Source organism: Phasianus colchicus, chromosome 5 (genome assembly GCF_987193195.1).
Source record: "Phasianus colchicus chromosome 5, bPhaCol1.hap1.1, whole genome shotgun sequence".
NCBI lineage: Eukaryota > Metazoa > Chordata > Aves > Galliformes > Phasianidae > Phasianus > Phasianus colchicus.
The window spans coordinates 15,382,798-15,397,703 of NC_143440.1; the positions used below are offsets into that span (position 1 = coordinate 15,382,798).

At 40.9% G+C, this 14,906-nt stretch overlaps 1 protein-coding gene across 21 annotated transcripts in view; it reads right to left on the bottom strand.

Annotated features, from left to right (window-relative positions):
- Positions 1-14,906, bottom strand: part of BRSK2 (BR serine/threonine kinase 2) — a 299,114-nt gene that overhangs the window by 20,990 nt on the left and 263,218 nt on the right. For 14 of the 21 annotated variants that reach the window (XM_090140616.1, XM_090140613.1, XM_090140607.1 and 11 more), the window contains 4 exons: positions 12,237-12,297; positions 8,247-8,454; positions 6,966-7,014; positions 1,549-1,672 (listed from right to left, as the gene is read on the bottom strand). In XM_090140616.1, the coding sequence (XP_089996742.1) occupies positions 1,549-1,672; positions 6,966-7,014; positions 8,247-8,454; positions 12,237-12,297 (442 nt within the window). Of the gene's footprint in view, positions 1-1,548; positions 1,673-6,965; positions 7,015-8,246; positions 8,860-12,236; positions 12,298-14,906 lie in introns of all 21 variants that reach the window. The other 7 variants (XM_090140602.1, XM_090140601.1, XM_090140600.1 and 4 more) reach the window with 1 other exon arrangement.

Here is a 14,906-nt window from a genome sequence, read left to right on the forward strand (position 1 = left end):
AATATCCACAGGAACAATATGTGTACTTACCCAAATCACTATTCCTATCAATACATAAAACAATTTTGAGAAGCCTTCTGGTGTGATCCAATGTCTGTATCATCAGACTTACAGTAGAATTTCACAACTCACTAATTTTCAGGCAGGCACCAATAACAGATATTGCCAAAATTTAACTTACTCTCGTATTTTATTTATTGCTTCACAAAGGACAAAATTCTCAAAAGATCTCTCTAACCATTTGGAAATCTGGCTTCTAATTTAGGAGGAATTATGAGAGATGAGTTCTTCAAGGTGTCTTTAAGGACTTACTTATCAGGCTATGACAATACATTTAATTAGAACTTATCTGTAGAGATGATTCATAGAGTTTGCATACCGCATTGCATCTCACCCCACAGATGTGGAGGTATGCATAGGATCACCAGCACAAACAGTGGTGCACACTACACTAAACCCACAAGCACAGCTAAATGCATGAAACCAGTATAGGAACTGCTTCAAACCAACCTGAGATGGATTGTTTGATGGTTGAATGTTTGATGCATACTGCACACACTCTCTGTATGCCAGCACTGTGTATGAACAGTTAAAAGAACTGGATTTTTGTTTTTGAAGAAATTCTTTGTAGCATCATAAAGACTAAAAAGGAGAGTAATATTTTGTGGAAAACAATACCAATTCAACAACCTATATAAGAAATTGAGCTGCTTTCTCTCAGTTCCATTGGAAAATAAGGTCTCAGTATGCTTCAAACATCCTTGAATTTAAAAATCTTGCAAGTTAAATTTACTGTACTGACTTTTTTCTTATTGGTACTTGCAAATGGTGAGAATAAGGACTTTCTGTTGAATACAAAACAAAACAAAACAAAATCATTTTCCTCTGCTAAAACTGCAGACTATCCTGGATTGTAAATAAGGAGTATGTACAACAACTGAGACTCTGGTCACCAGTGGAAATTACCATTCTATCTGTCATAAAGCTGAGGAGAGAAGATCTAAAGTAATAAATGCAGACATGACACAGGTTTTTGTCTAATTAAAGTGATGGAGAGCACAGCCAGGGAAGCCAAGACTTTTGCATAGATGGTGACCTTAAGAGAAGTGTGACAAAGCAGCAAATTACTGTCTTGAAACTGTATTACCAGTGTTCTCTAACTGCACTGAAATTCCAAGCACTGCCAACCTGGAGACTTCACCTTTCAGAAGGCTGAAATCTCTTCTCACAGAATATTTTCTACAATTAGAAATTTAGACAGAACACAATAGATGCCTAAATCAACACAACACATAAATCAAATGCACAGAGGATGCACCTGCAGGAGAAGAAACCTGCCTAGTACATAGAATTATAGAATCACAAGGTTAGAAAGGACCTACAAGATCATCTAGTCCGACCATCCTCCCATTACCATTACTACCACAAGCTACTAAACCATTTCTCGTAGCTCCTCACTGACTGGCAGCACCTCATCCAGACATGGCACAGTGAGTCCCAGATCTGACCAGTGAGCAATGCATCCAACAGGCAGCTTGGCTGACTTACCGACAGGAAAGCATGGACAATATCAGCCTTAATGGAGCTTAGTGGTTTGTCCTTAATGACCACAAAAATCTGTTCTTCTTTCTCCAGATTAATGAAGTTACCAAACCAGGATTTTTTGGCAAGCCTGACATGATGAAAAAGAAAGAGATAATTTAGAATATTGAGCACTACTTTTTAGATACCTTCCAGATAGAAAAAAAAATATTTTAAAACTGCGCAAGAAATTATTGGTAACACTCCAGTTGTGGTTTTACTACAACAGGTAGCTCACAGAGTCTATGAATATCCCACTCACTTAGTGAAAATTGTCTAAGTAACAGTCCCCACCGTGTTAAATCTTGCAAGATGTGTGACCAGCCATGAAAAGAACAGCAGCAATGGTAACTTTTATATAAAGCCAATACACTAATTAATATGCCACGTACATAATTCATACACATAGGTCTCTCTAAAAGTAATGCCTCCTATTTATTTCCATGGAAACTACAACCGATACAAAGACGTAACAACACTATGTGATCGAGCAAATTCTCAGCTGCAAAACACTATTTTTCAACACAGTCACCACCATTAACTATGCATTTTCACTACCTATGAACAAGAGCTTGCGTGTTGCACTTGTAAAAATCTGAATCAGGTGCCCCACTGTTGTTGTCACCAATGCTGAAACACATCACCCACTACCTTACTGCTCTCTTCCACTGGTAGGCCTCCATAAATGTTCATCAAACATCAATAAATATAAATAGATGTCACTTTTTTCCGCATGGAGGAATTCAGTGACACACCTTCCACGTCAGATGCCATTCCATCAGACTGCCCCTCTGCTGCCATTTATCACACAGCAACAAAATGTAACTGAATATTGATGGGAAGGAGCACCTCTATTGCCATACCACCAACATCAGATGACATGGGCCGACGTAATACCATAGAAGGCATTGCTTTTGGCGCAGACCTTGTAAAGCTGGGGACATGTTTCTGAGATATCTCCAGGGATCTCAATTTTTGTGACAATAGTGGGTGTTGTCAGCACAGCAGTTTAAGTTTACCCCTGCCCATTTCTACCTCTTTACTGTTTCTAGACTTGGAAAGCTCCATTCCCAAATGTGTCTTCTTAGACTGACAGTCACTTTTTAAAACAAGCTCAAGGTTTCATTGGCCCTTCGATCTGCCTGCAGATGAAATCCACTGCTACCCATAGAGCCAGGACAAAGACTTTTTCATTCATTAGTCCCATTCAGCAAGAGTTTAATAAGGAACAAACTCTGGCTTTCTTACAAAAGAACAAATTTCCAGTACTAAGAAAGAAGATCTCAGCACCACACAAAACACAGTGCAGGCTTTCCACGGACAGCAGTCCAACTCCATCATTCCTTTCAGCATCAGATGGAGGTATCACCATAAAATCAAGTTGTTCTTTTTTTAACACTGATCATATCAGCAAATGTTTGATTTTGCTTATTGTTCCATCTTCTTGATGCACTTTATTGAAATTCACATTTAAGATAAATCAGCTAAAGGAAAAATGGGGCACGTATATTACCGGGGGAAATCAGAACTTGGAGGTAGTACCTCTGAGAGTTACGGCATTGAGGAGAAGGAAGATGCCATCAGACATGAGAACCACCTCCCTTAACCTGCTGGTCACACTTCTCTTGATACAACCCAGGATATGGTTGGCCTTTTGGGCTGCAAGCGCACATTGCTGGCTCCTGTTGAATCCTTCTCTCAAGGCTGCTCTCAAGCCATTCTTTGCCCAACCTGTATCTGTGCTTGAGATTGCCCTGACCCAGGTGCAGGATTTTGCCCTTGGTCTTACAGAACTTCATGAGGTTGACTGGGCCTGCCTTTCAAGCCTGTCCCAGTTCCTCTGGATAGCATCCCTTCCCTCCAGCATGTCAACTGCACCACTCAGCTTGGTGCCATCTCCAAATTTGCTGAAGGTGCATTCAATCCCACTGTCATGTGGGATCATATTCTAGCCAAGAAAAATTTAGCATGAAAAAGCCAGAGATGAAAAGACCTGCCTTGAACAACTTTTTCACTCCACTGGATATTTTGTGATGTGCCATGGCAAGCAATAGGCTTTCACTTCTAGGGGATTTTCACCACTCAACAGAACAAGACAATCTACAGACCCGCCACTGCAGGAAAGGAAAGCCATCTGCACAAAGGACTGCTGTGCACCCCAACAAAGTGCTGATTATTAGGAGAACCCCTTCCTGGTAGCAAAGACACAGAATGAGGAAGGGCAGAGATGAAGGAAGAGAGGAGCATGGAAACACTGCATGTCAGCTGTGCAAATACTCATTTGTGTCCACCCGTTATAGAGATAAGAGTACAAAAGGAGTCATTTGCAATTTGGTCACTGCCCCCCACTCAATTAAAGTGGGCTGGAAAAGTCACTCCCTAAAACATTCAGAGGCAGCTGTAACTAAACCAGTGAGCCAAAGATTAGCATGGAGAGCAGTAAAGAGAAAGGGCCTCTCATTTAAATGGGTCGTTAAGGAGCCAGGGTTAGAGTGTGAAAGGAAATTACATACTAATTAGCTCATGTGTCTCACACCTACCATAACAACTCCGCAAGCCTCCAGAGAGCTGGGGCAATAGCTCCCTGCATGTAAAGGGTCTATGCTCATTAGTAAGTTTGCACCTGGTTATCTATCTAAAATGTCTGGTTGTCTTAGGCTGGGATCTATCATAATGTGAACAGGGCTTGGCTGTCAGGACTCAAGGGGCCCAATGTATGTCACACACGCTCCTTGGAAGCTGAACTTGCAAAAAGCATGTATATTTAACTGCAGATCTGCCATCTTAAAATACTACTTTTCATATTTGTATTTTTATTAATCATTTTGTGGAGCCTTCATTTATAGGTCTCTTAATGAGTGCAGGTTATGAGGGCCACAGAACACAAGGATTTCTCTTGTTCAGCTTGGAAACTTGGTCTGGAGTCTGCAGAGTGCAGCTGTGCTCTTCTCTTCAGCAAGGTTATCACCAGTAACACTGACTCTGAAAGATACACTGATAGCCTGGGCTATGATCCAGCTTGCAAATCACTGGAATTCAATACATAATTTTGCTCAAGTCACATGAGACAGAATAGATGCCAGTGGTCTCTCCTCTTTCTGGAATGAACTGGATCAAGACAGAGCACACACACACTCATTTTTCTCCTTGACAATGGCAGAACTAGCTGTGCTTCTGTACAGAGAATAGGTTTGCTGAAGAAGAAGCCACTTAAGAGTGAAACCATACAACAAGGGAGTCCCTCCTCTTGAGGTGTGTGAAGTACTTCTGACTTGGATTAAAACAGGTATGATTCAAAGATCCTTAGCAATGAATGAGATGCTCTAGCACCCTCCAAAATCAGGCTCTAAACAGTGAAAACAAACGTTTCTTGTGATGGTAAGCTTCCTAATGAGGAGGGAGACAGAAGATACATGGGAGGCTGGGTCCATTGGGAATCTAATCAGGTGTTCAGTTGATGGGAAAAAAAAAAAAGGTCAGTATGAAAATACAGGCAAGTGCTTTATTACTTCACACTGAATTTCTGACTGCTGTAATGTTGTTCTGTTTTCTACTTCTGCAGCGTCTGACTGCATTGCCTCACTGTCTTCCCTGTCTCTGATTGCATGGATCTGCAACCTCTGTAGATCTACCTGCTTGGCATAAATAACAGCATTTTTACGCAAGCAATTGGAGCTTTACGTGTCTAAAGCAGCTGGAGGTATGTCTCTTTAAATGCCATCCCTAGCACATTTTCTAGGATTTTTTCAAATGAGAAAGAATTGCACTACCCAGACATGTCAAAGCATATCATCTAAACATCAGCCTTTGTTAAAAGAGTGGCAGTCATTGAAAAATGCTGTACTAGATCAAGGACATATATTTTTATTGCTCAACCCATGAGTTCAATAGAGCTCTTGATAAGGATACCTTATTTCTTACAGAAAGGAAGAGAATAGCAGGAAAAAAAAAACCACCAAGACACTCTGGGCACCGAGCAATGAAATATCAACTGTTAAAATAAAATCCAGCTCATTATTTTTTATGACTTTTATTATGTTTACTGGAGGGTGCAGCCCAATTGAACTCATTAATTTGGCAATTATAGAGAAAAAGAAAAAAGGGCCCTAGGCTTTGACTTGCATCCAAACTGCCTCGAATGATAGGCACTGTTTCATTCACCAGTTTTCAAAGGGTGAGTGGGAAGCAGAGAAGGCAATAAATTCACAGATCTTCAACCAACATACATGCATAAAGGTGAGAGGAGAGGATACAAAGGGAAGAAACTTAATTCAGTGCTTTTTTTGCTTTAAAAGCTTTAAAAATAATCAAGATGAGAATATAATGTATTTGTTCTGTCAGGATGTGTTAATATTGTGAATTTTCTCTCATGCCTCTCCATTAGTACATGGTCCAAAATGTTGGAAATACAATTTATTCATTTTTTTCTTCCTGAATTTCTTTTACTAAACTTTACTGTTCCTTACTTCTCCCTCTCCTGTAGTCTTTATCGCTCTCCATTCTGCACCATTAGAAATAGATTGCACATACTACATCAGTTACATGCCAGGTCTGGGGAAAGTACCATTATCACCAATTACAAAACTTTGGGCCTGCAATTTTCATCTACGACTCATGAATATTTCACACAAGTATTTTGATGAAAGGCCAAATTGCCTTGGTTGGCAGGGAAAGCCTATGGGTATTGGGTGCACAAACACAAGCTGTGAAAATAAAAAGGAATAATTTGGCATCTGTTGCATATATTAGGAAGCGTTTGGAGCAGCACTCTCTGGCAAGGACTTCCAAACCTGCCATGCAGTGACGCACATTTGTGCCATTAAATGGTTGAAATGTACACGGACTTTCAGGAACAAGTCTGGTAAATATGAAGCAGCTTCTCCACCTCCCAGAGTTGCTATCCAGAATTAACATTGCACTTACTATCCCAGCCAAAGATTCCTCTGAATCATCTGAGCAGAGGCTTCTGCATGCTATCTTGAGGATTCAAACCTACACGCTCTAAGAGAAAGACCCTCTACTGCATAGTTAGTGCCAATATAAGCCATTCACTATCCCCAAGAGTGATGTGCTTGAGAACCAAATGAAAGAAGAGAATGAGAAGATGTCCCAAGACTACTAAACTCAGCAAGCCATGAGTAAAAATGAGGTGGTTACTGTGAGACTGTTTCATCACCAGCTGACCCCACAGCCATTACTGAGGTATAGACTTTATCTCAGGCCCTTAACAGAGGGATTATTTTGACATCTCAGTCCCAGTCGTCGTATAACTGGCTACAGTCAGATACTGATTCAGAGCAGAAACAGTCACCCTACAACATTCAGGCTATGAAATGACATTGGTAGGTGGTGGAAAAGAAGTAGAGTATTGGTAAAATACTTACTCTGGGGATGATTCTGGGGTTAAATTGGACATTTCCTCTGGTGTAGGTACTGCCCATGCACACACAGCCAAAGAGAGGAAGGGAGAAAAGAAATCAATGAATCAGCACACCTTTTTTTTTTTGGTTCTATAACAATGAAAAAATTGTGACATTGCACCACCCTTTCATTTGCCCATTGCCTCTGCAGACAACTTCTGACATTTAAAATGGGTCATGTGCCTCTAGATTATTGTATCTAATCAAGTGATGCATTTCAAGGCTTGTTCTACTACTTCTTAAATCACTAGGAAATCCCAAACATCGTGCCAATCTGATTGCCTTAAAACTTGTTTACTATTGTTTCAAGAGCCAACTCTCACACTTTATGCAATGGGGTTTTATGCAAAGTTTCCTTTAGTCACCGAAAATATGAGGAATCCCTGTGGAATTTTCAGAACAATGTACAAATTTCCCATGCCAGGCCATTTGTTTTAAAGTCCATCTGGCTGGAGCTCAGTCACTGCTGCAATTCTCAGCAATTCTCTGGCCATCTCAGGGACAATGCCCCTGATAATCACAGAACAAAACCTAACTCTTTCATGGCTATAATCCTGCTCTCCCAAAGGATCCTGGCATTAGGATGGCTGCTGATTATATCTGAGGACAGTGCATGGGAATTTGGGTGCCCTTTGCCTGAATGCAAAAAGCTACCTGGAGATCGAAGAAAACAATTTTGTTGATCTCAACACTCTAGACTCTTAAAACTAAAGCCAATGGAAATGAAAACGCTGATTGTATTAAGGCAGTTTTTATACCAATTACCCAAGGTGGTAAAAAAAAAAGCACTAACCAAGATCAAACAAACTGTTCATCAAAAGAACAATTTCAGTCTATTGTCACTGGCTGTCTCTTTTTCAGCAGAAAGCTCGGCCTCTGCTGCAGAGAGGCAGCAGAGTACAGGCATAGGTGAAATACCATAGCTCTAGGTTTGCTGGCAAAATAAGTGATGATCTGAAGATAAAATGTTCCTTAGTTCTAAGAACCATGTCAATGATATTAAGGTCTGTACTACTCAAGTGTGAAGAGGGCTCAGGAGATGCTGCTGGAGCAAGTGCAGTGGATTTACAGAGCTTGCTGACATACATTTTGGGCTAGCACTGCTTGATGCTATCACTCTCATTTGCTGTATCAGTATTCAGTTTTCGGCACGTGAAATTTTTGAGAACAAAAGAGAGGTATCAACTTGCTGCTGAATGGCTGCCCAAATCAGACCCACCCTGTACATCTGGACAGAGTACTCACCTTGCAATTTCCGGCGATGGAAGCGAGGAGACCCCAGGAAACTATTCTTGATTGAGTTGAGCCGTGTTCTCCATGGCATTCCTCCAATGCTGGGGCTGGATGGTGGTGTTGGGTTGGGTGTGCCTGCTGGGCTCTCCTTTGGCGTATGGACAGGTGTCCCCTTGGGGGTAGGGAGGGGACTTCCCCTTGGAGAGGGGTGAGGGGTGACCTGTATGATGGGGATAGATTTGGTGCTTGGGTCAGTACTAGAAGGGAGTAATCTAACAGGAGACATAGGGTTGGTCTGCAATTTAGGAACAGCCAGCTGTGGGTTAAAGCCGGCAGCAGGCGAGCGGCCCGGGGCATTCTGCACAGGGCTGTTCTGAGAAGAGGGCGCGCTGGTATTGCTGGAAGGGAGTGGGTTGGATTTAGTAGACTGGAGTGGTTTTTCGGCCAATTTGCTCTTGGATGGCAAAGTCTGCGTCTTTGGGTTGGGCTGAAGTGCTGGCTTTGGTTGGAGTACATGTCCAGGCCTGGAGGCGTTCCTACAAGCATCGGGGTCCAAGGAGACTTGGGGTCGGGGAGAGAAAGGGAGGTCGGAGGTCTGAGGGGGGATGAAGAACTTTCTGATAGGCTACGAGACAGACACGGAGTGTCCATGCACATCAAAAACAGTGAAATACGCATAGAGCGGGCGAGCAGAGAAAGGAAAGTCAGAATAAAATCCATCCGAGTCACAAAGATGCATCATGTCACAAGGAGACACAAGAGATGGAGGTGAAGGGGTAGTGGGGGAGGGATTTTGCAAAGAAACAAAAACGAACAAACAAACAAAAAACAAAAAAAGACATGCAGTTAGCTGGGAACACGGCATCATCAACAACAGCAGCAGCGGCAGCAGCAAGAACAACAGTGTCATAACAGGCTTCATCATATTAACCAACCACGTGTCAGCAAAGGAAAACAACAGAAAGAAAAGTAAAACAAAGGAAAAGTAAAAAACAAAATGAAAGAAAGTAATCAAGAAAAAAGAAGAGAGAAATGTCATCTCTCTGGGATTGTTCTGATCGCCCTGCAGTGAGAGAAGCACAATGCTTAGGGAGGTGAGGAAGGGGAAGAATCACTGAAGCCACACACAAATTGAGATATGCCAAGAATGGGACCACCTCTTTCAGCTCAAAGTGCCCATGTGCAAACCCAGTGGAGAGATGGAACTCAAAACAGGTGTGTGATACAAACAGAGTGGTAGGCGATACACAGAGCTTACTGCACACACCGGTCAGAACCTCTGTCCCTCCTCTTTGCCCCTGACTCTGGCTAAGGCACACATCAGCTACAGCTATCCTTGCAGAAGGAGGGAGGAAAGGGAGAGCAATGCCATGTTGGCATCTGGCCTCCTCCCCTGGCCTGGACGGTTAAGCTACTCAGCATCCACTCGGGGTTTCATAGCACACAGTGCCAAGAGGAAAACGTGAGCTCAGCTCAGTGCTTATTTTATGAATAGCTATAGCAAAAATTTCAGAAAGGCCTGGAAAATTCATTTATCCGGGAAGAGAGAATATTTCCCATCAGTCTTTATGCTTCTCCTGCAACATCTCTCATGCTGTCGAAGGACAGCTTGATAATTAAGATTTCTGTCATACAGTTACAGCAGTCTTTGACATTAAGTCCCAATTCTGTGAAAGGGTATGGGGGGGACCACTGTTTGTAAGATACATCGTAAAAAAAAAAAAGAAAAAGATAAAGTTCATAATCCAACATTGAGTTATCAAAAATGGGATTATGACTCTTTTTTTTCCCCCAAACAATAACATTTAAACATGTAACAGGCATTTTGGGAAACTGTTCATATGGAATCAGCGAACAGCGTACACAGACTTGGGAAGACAGATGCCTTTTCAAGGCACAGTTGCAAGTAAAAGTCACTTTTAAAACAAAATGAATGTCCTTCAAAAACATTGCTGTTAACACCCCAGATTACAAGTACTGGCAGACTTTTAAAAATAGATATAATCACTCAAACTCTTTACCTTTGGTCTGCATTCATGTTCTGATTTTTTACAAATTATTAACTATCATGAAGCATTCATCATCTTCATTACTATTATTATTATCCATTCTGAATATTTAGCAGCTCTACTCGGGCAACGTCGAGGCATGCCATGTAAATGCAACCTTGTCTCACATGTCAGGTAAGCACATGCAGCAGTAGTAAGTTTACTTTCTGGGTCTGATGGATTAACACAATGCTGCCACGTTTATAACTTGCAGAGATGTATTTAAAGCGATGTCTATAATTGTTTCCATCAAAGCTTTCTACTTGAAGAACTTAGGGTTAGGCCATTAAAGTTAAAAGAAAATCACTGCATCAAAAAGTCTGTATTACTATTAGAGTTGTAAAGTTAAAATTAAGTTTGACATTCTGGTCCATACTGATCACCAACAAGAAGGAAAAGGGAAAAGATGAAGAAAGTGGTTAATTTATGAAAGTCACTATCAGCATCTGACTACTAATCATTTGCAAATGACTTCAAATGATAAAAGTCAAAAACTGTTGATTGCAAACATTTCCTTGCAATTTTTAAATCATTTGTGCGTGAAAATTCGAGAAACAAATTTGAAGGAAAAAAGTCAAATTAAACTCCCACTTAAACCATTACTAATCTGAATGGGCACCCTTAATTACCACATTTCTAGTAACATAACAAAGAACGAGATCAGGTCTGTCTTTCAGCTGGTACAATAGGGAAAACCATTAGCAAGATCCTGTGAGATTTAACAACTCTTAGTTGCCACTGAATTCAATTTCTCATAGAACTTTACCTAAGCAGTGCATACAGTGAAATGTGCATTTGATTTTTAAAGTATATTCTCCTTTCAATAATCTAAGATGCTATTAGAACACAGGTAGGAACTTTAAAAGAATTTTTTATTCCAACATTACCTTCTAAGCCACAAATCTGACCTACCTTAAAATGGTTATGAACTGTGGAAAATGCCATCTGGCTGCTAAATCCCTTTGAAGACTATTTAATCAACTGCCTATTAAGTAATAATGTTAAGATACAGCAACTACGGAACAGATCTTGTCATCCTTATTCTTTGATGTAGTCCTACTGAGATGTCAGAAATTGATCCCGAGAGATCAATTAATGAGATCAGGTCTAAGGTTTGCAGCTCTGGATGCTTATTTTATGCACATAACTCTTTTTGCTCTTTTTCAGTACATTCTGCAGTGGTATGAGAATTCTCAGATATCTGCTTCATCCCACTGCCATTCAAGAGGGAAAGAAAGGAAATGGATTTTCACTGGTTCCTGGTACACTAAGGAGACAGAGGAGACTGCAAACATATTTCTGTCAGTTGCAAAATAGGGGAACCCAGAATATGTTTCAGAAAACAGTTCAATAAAGCAAGGAGTTGGAAGCTTTGCTAGCCTGTAAACTTACACCTGATTGTCTTTATAGCATACACCTTACTGGGGATTTACGATACCCTCAATTAATTAACTTTTTACTCTCCCTTTAAATTTGCTGTTCCTCAAATTTGTGAAACTGATTTTGTTTGACTTTAGAATCCAAGCTACTCCGTGGCAAACTGAATTAAGTTGATTGTAGCCAGCATGGCTTGATGCTCTGCTGTGGTTTGATTGAAAGTAGCTGTGAAGCAGTTTCTGATACGTGATCTGAAACCATGTCATACACAGACCTCAGCTGGAAATAGCAGTGTTTAGTCATAACAATGTTATTCAATGCACTTCTGAGATTGAAAAAGGACAGGGGCACAGTGAGATCCCTGAGGTACCTCTAATAGTGCAGGGACAATGTATGGAAAATTCTCAGCTTGGATTTGTAGACAACATTTCCCTCAGCACTCATGGAAATTTACAAGCTGCGAAGGAAAACCAAAACATCCCAGCTAAGAGCCATGGCTCTGCAGCAACAGATGTTGAAAAGCATCAAGCATGTGTGAGTGAACTGGACCAACGGATCTTGAAGCAGAACCACTTACCCTTGGACTGCTGAGAGGACTGGTGGAGAGCCCAGATGAAGCGCCGCTGATTGACCGAGACCTGAATGGACACAATAAGAAAAAGGCCCTCAGAAAATGTAAACAAGCAATAACCCTGAACACCAGCCACTGCAGGCACAGGCATGATGTGAGGGGAAGGAGGGAGACTGGGAGACTGTCACTGGAAAAGCACGACTCTTTCCTCTCACTACTGTCGCATTTTTCAGTTGTCCCACTCTCACAACAAAACTCTAAGAAATGCTGCTTGCTCAAGGAGGAAGCTATAATCCCTTTTCATTACAGGAGTTGCTACCTTCTTTTTGGCCATCAAGCCCTTGAAAACTACGGTGTCTGGCCTGCGCAAGTGGAATTGTTGAATTCAAAAAGGACTGTCAAGATGCATGCTGGTGCTGAGGACTCTCTCCTACACAGTGCTGGGGGTCACAGAATGAGATGTTCTGTCACAAGGAACATAGAAAGCCACCATGTGCATAAGGCAAAAAGGTAGGGAGTTCCTCCACATATTAAGGAAAAAAGCAGGCCTTCAGGACCAAGATACATAATTGTTCCCTATGCAGTGACTTCCCATTGAAATCAAAGTTCACACTCTCTCAAGTTCCCCCAACTTCTCACTGATGGATTTCACAGCTCTGTTCCCCAGTAAGATTTACAGCTGTTGCATTAAACAAGCCAGGTTTTGTTTATGAATAGCTAGTTCTGCTGTTATTGATAACTTCACCAGCAGCAGGATAACTGCCCAGGTGTCCTCCAAGAAAAAAAGCCAATCAATAGAGAATCAACTGCTTTACTTGCTGACAAGGCCACCTGCACTGTAATGCTCTTATGCTCTCCAGCAAAGGCCATCTAATAAAACTGTGAGCTGTAGACAACAAAACAAAACATATGAATGCGCTATACTAAAACATGCTGAAAAGGCACAGGCCAAATGAACAAACATTTCAGCAGAACAACTTTCCAGAAGGAGGGCTGCCCATTATGAGAAAAACCTCCACATGACTCAAACTGAGTAAGCCCCAGAGGTAGCTTTAAATAGAAAGAAAGTTGACTTGAAGACTGAAACACCTCACAGCAGAGAAGTTGGCTAAGAACCTAGCTGGTCAACAACCACCAAGCAACATGCCAATTTAGCCTATCTACCAATGTTTCACCTATACTAAGAGCAATGAAAGCAATTATTTGCCTTCAGGTAATGTACTTGAAAACATAAAATCTTGTAGATGCTTGGAAAGCTGACTGAATTTGTGCATGTGTATATACACATATTTAGAATTGATATGGGTTGGTTAGTATCAGCTTGTATATAAGGGAATATAAAAGAAATTTAGGCCATGAATTGTCTCTGATTTCTGAACTTTTAAACCTGTTTTAGAAGAATCAAAATATCTGTTTCTGAAATGGACTTCTAGAAATATATTCCTAAATAAATCCGAGTATTAAAATTGCTAAAAAATATGTAAACTGCATAACAGGAGGTAGTTCCAGAAAAAGAGTAAGTTAAAACTGAACACAGTGGTAGATCTTATTCTCTCTGCAGAAACTACTCACTGATGGCTTTCCTTCTATCTCTTTCCAGTTTGTCCATCACAGGTAGGTAAAAGGCAGAAGCACAGACTTGGCATGCTTTTTTTTTTTTTTTTATTCCAAATTAAATCTAAATTTGCACCATGAAAAACTGGGGCACTCATTTTACACAGAATCTCCCTCCTTGTATCCTGCCACAGTCTGCCCATGACAGTACGGCAGACAAAATTTAGAAGCTCAGTCTTGGCACTTAATTGAACTTAAATTTGCACCATCGTAATATGAGGCGCTCATAAAGGTTTATGCAAAGTAGCTTTAAAGGGAGAACTGTCTGCTCTGCTTTCAATAGGCTATTTTGTGTGCCCGTTCTATAACTGAAATAGCTGAGTGCAACGCAGATGTGTCATGCATATGGGAAGTTTGGTTAAAATCTTCCTTGTATGAGTCATCAGCAAAAGCTTATTCCAAACCATAAATTACAAGACAAGCCTATAAATTACCTTGCACAAGATTTGTGAGGCATTTAGGTGCCCAAAGATGCAGTTAAACACCTGTTTAGGAGTTTAACTACCACTAGGAGATGTTCCCACCAATACTTAATTATGGTGGGAAAGTCCTCTCTGACACTCACCTGAATTCCAGGATACTTGATTAAAAGTTCCAATCTGCTATTTCCTCTTTTGCAATCAGATGTTTCCAAGTCCTGAATGCTCCCCTCCCAACCCCACTGCCTTCTATTTTTTTACAAAAATGATCACACACATGGAGGACAAAACATGGCAGTCCCGCCCTCCCAACTCCCAGTTCCTTATTGGAAGCAATATTTGAAAAAAGAGTTGTTGTGTACTGTGTTTTCATCCAGCCTAGGAGCCTGAGGTAGGGGACAGAAGAGAGAGTTAGTGTGATATCCTCCTAGAAATGCATTTAGTATCCACATGATTGCTATCAAACAAATTTTATTTCTGTTGCTGATTTACATGCAAAAATATATAAGAAGTAGGTCTTAGGTCTTATAGCAAATCTTAGTTTGTCCACACTGGAAATTGTATAGAGGAGCAGTAGGAAGAGTTTAAAGAACCCTGGGTTAATTTTAAGTGCTGGGGTGAAAGGAGAGTTGTACATTATCAA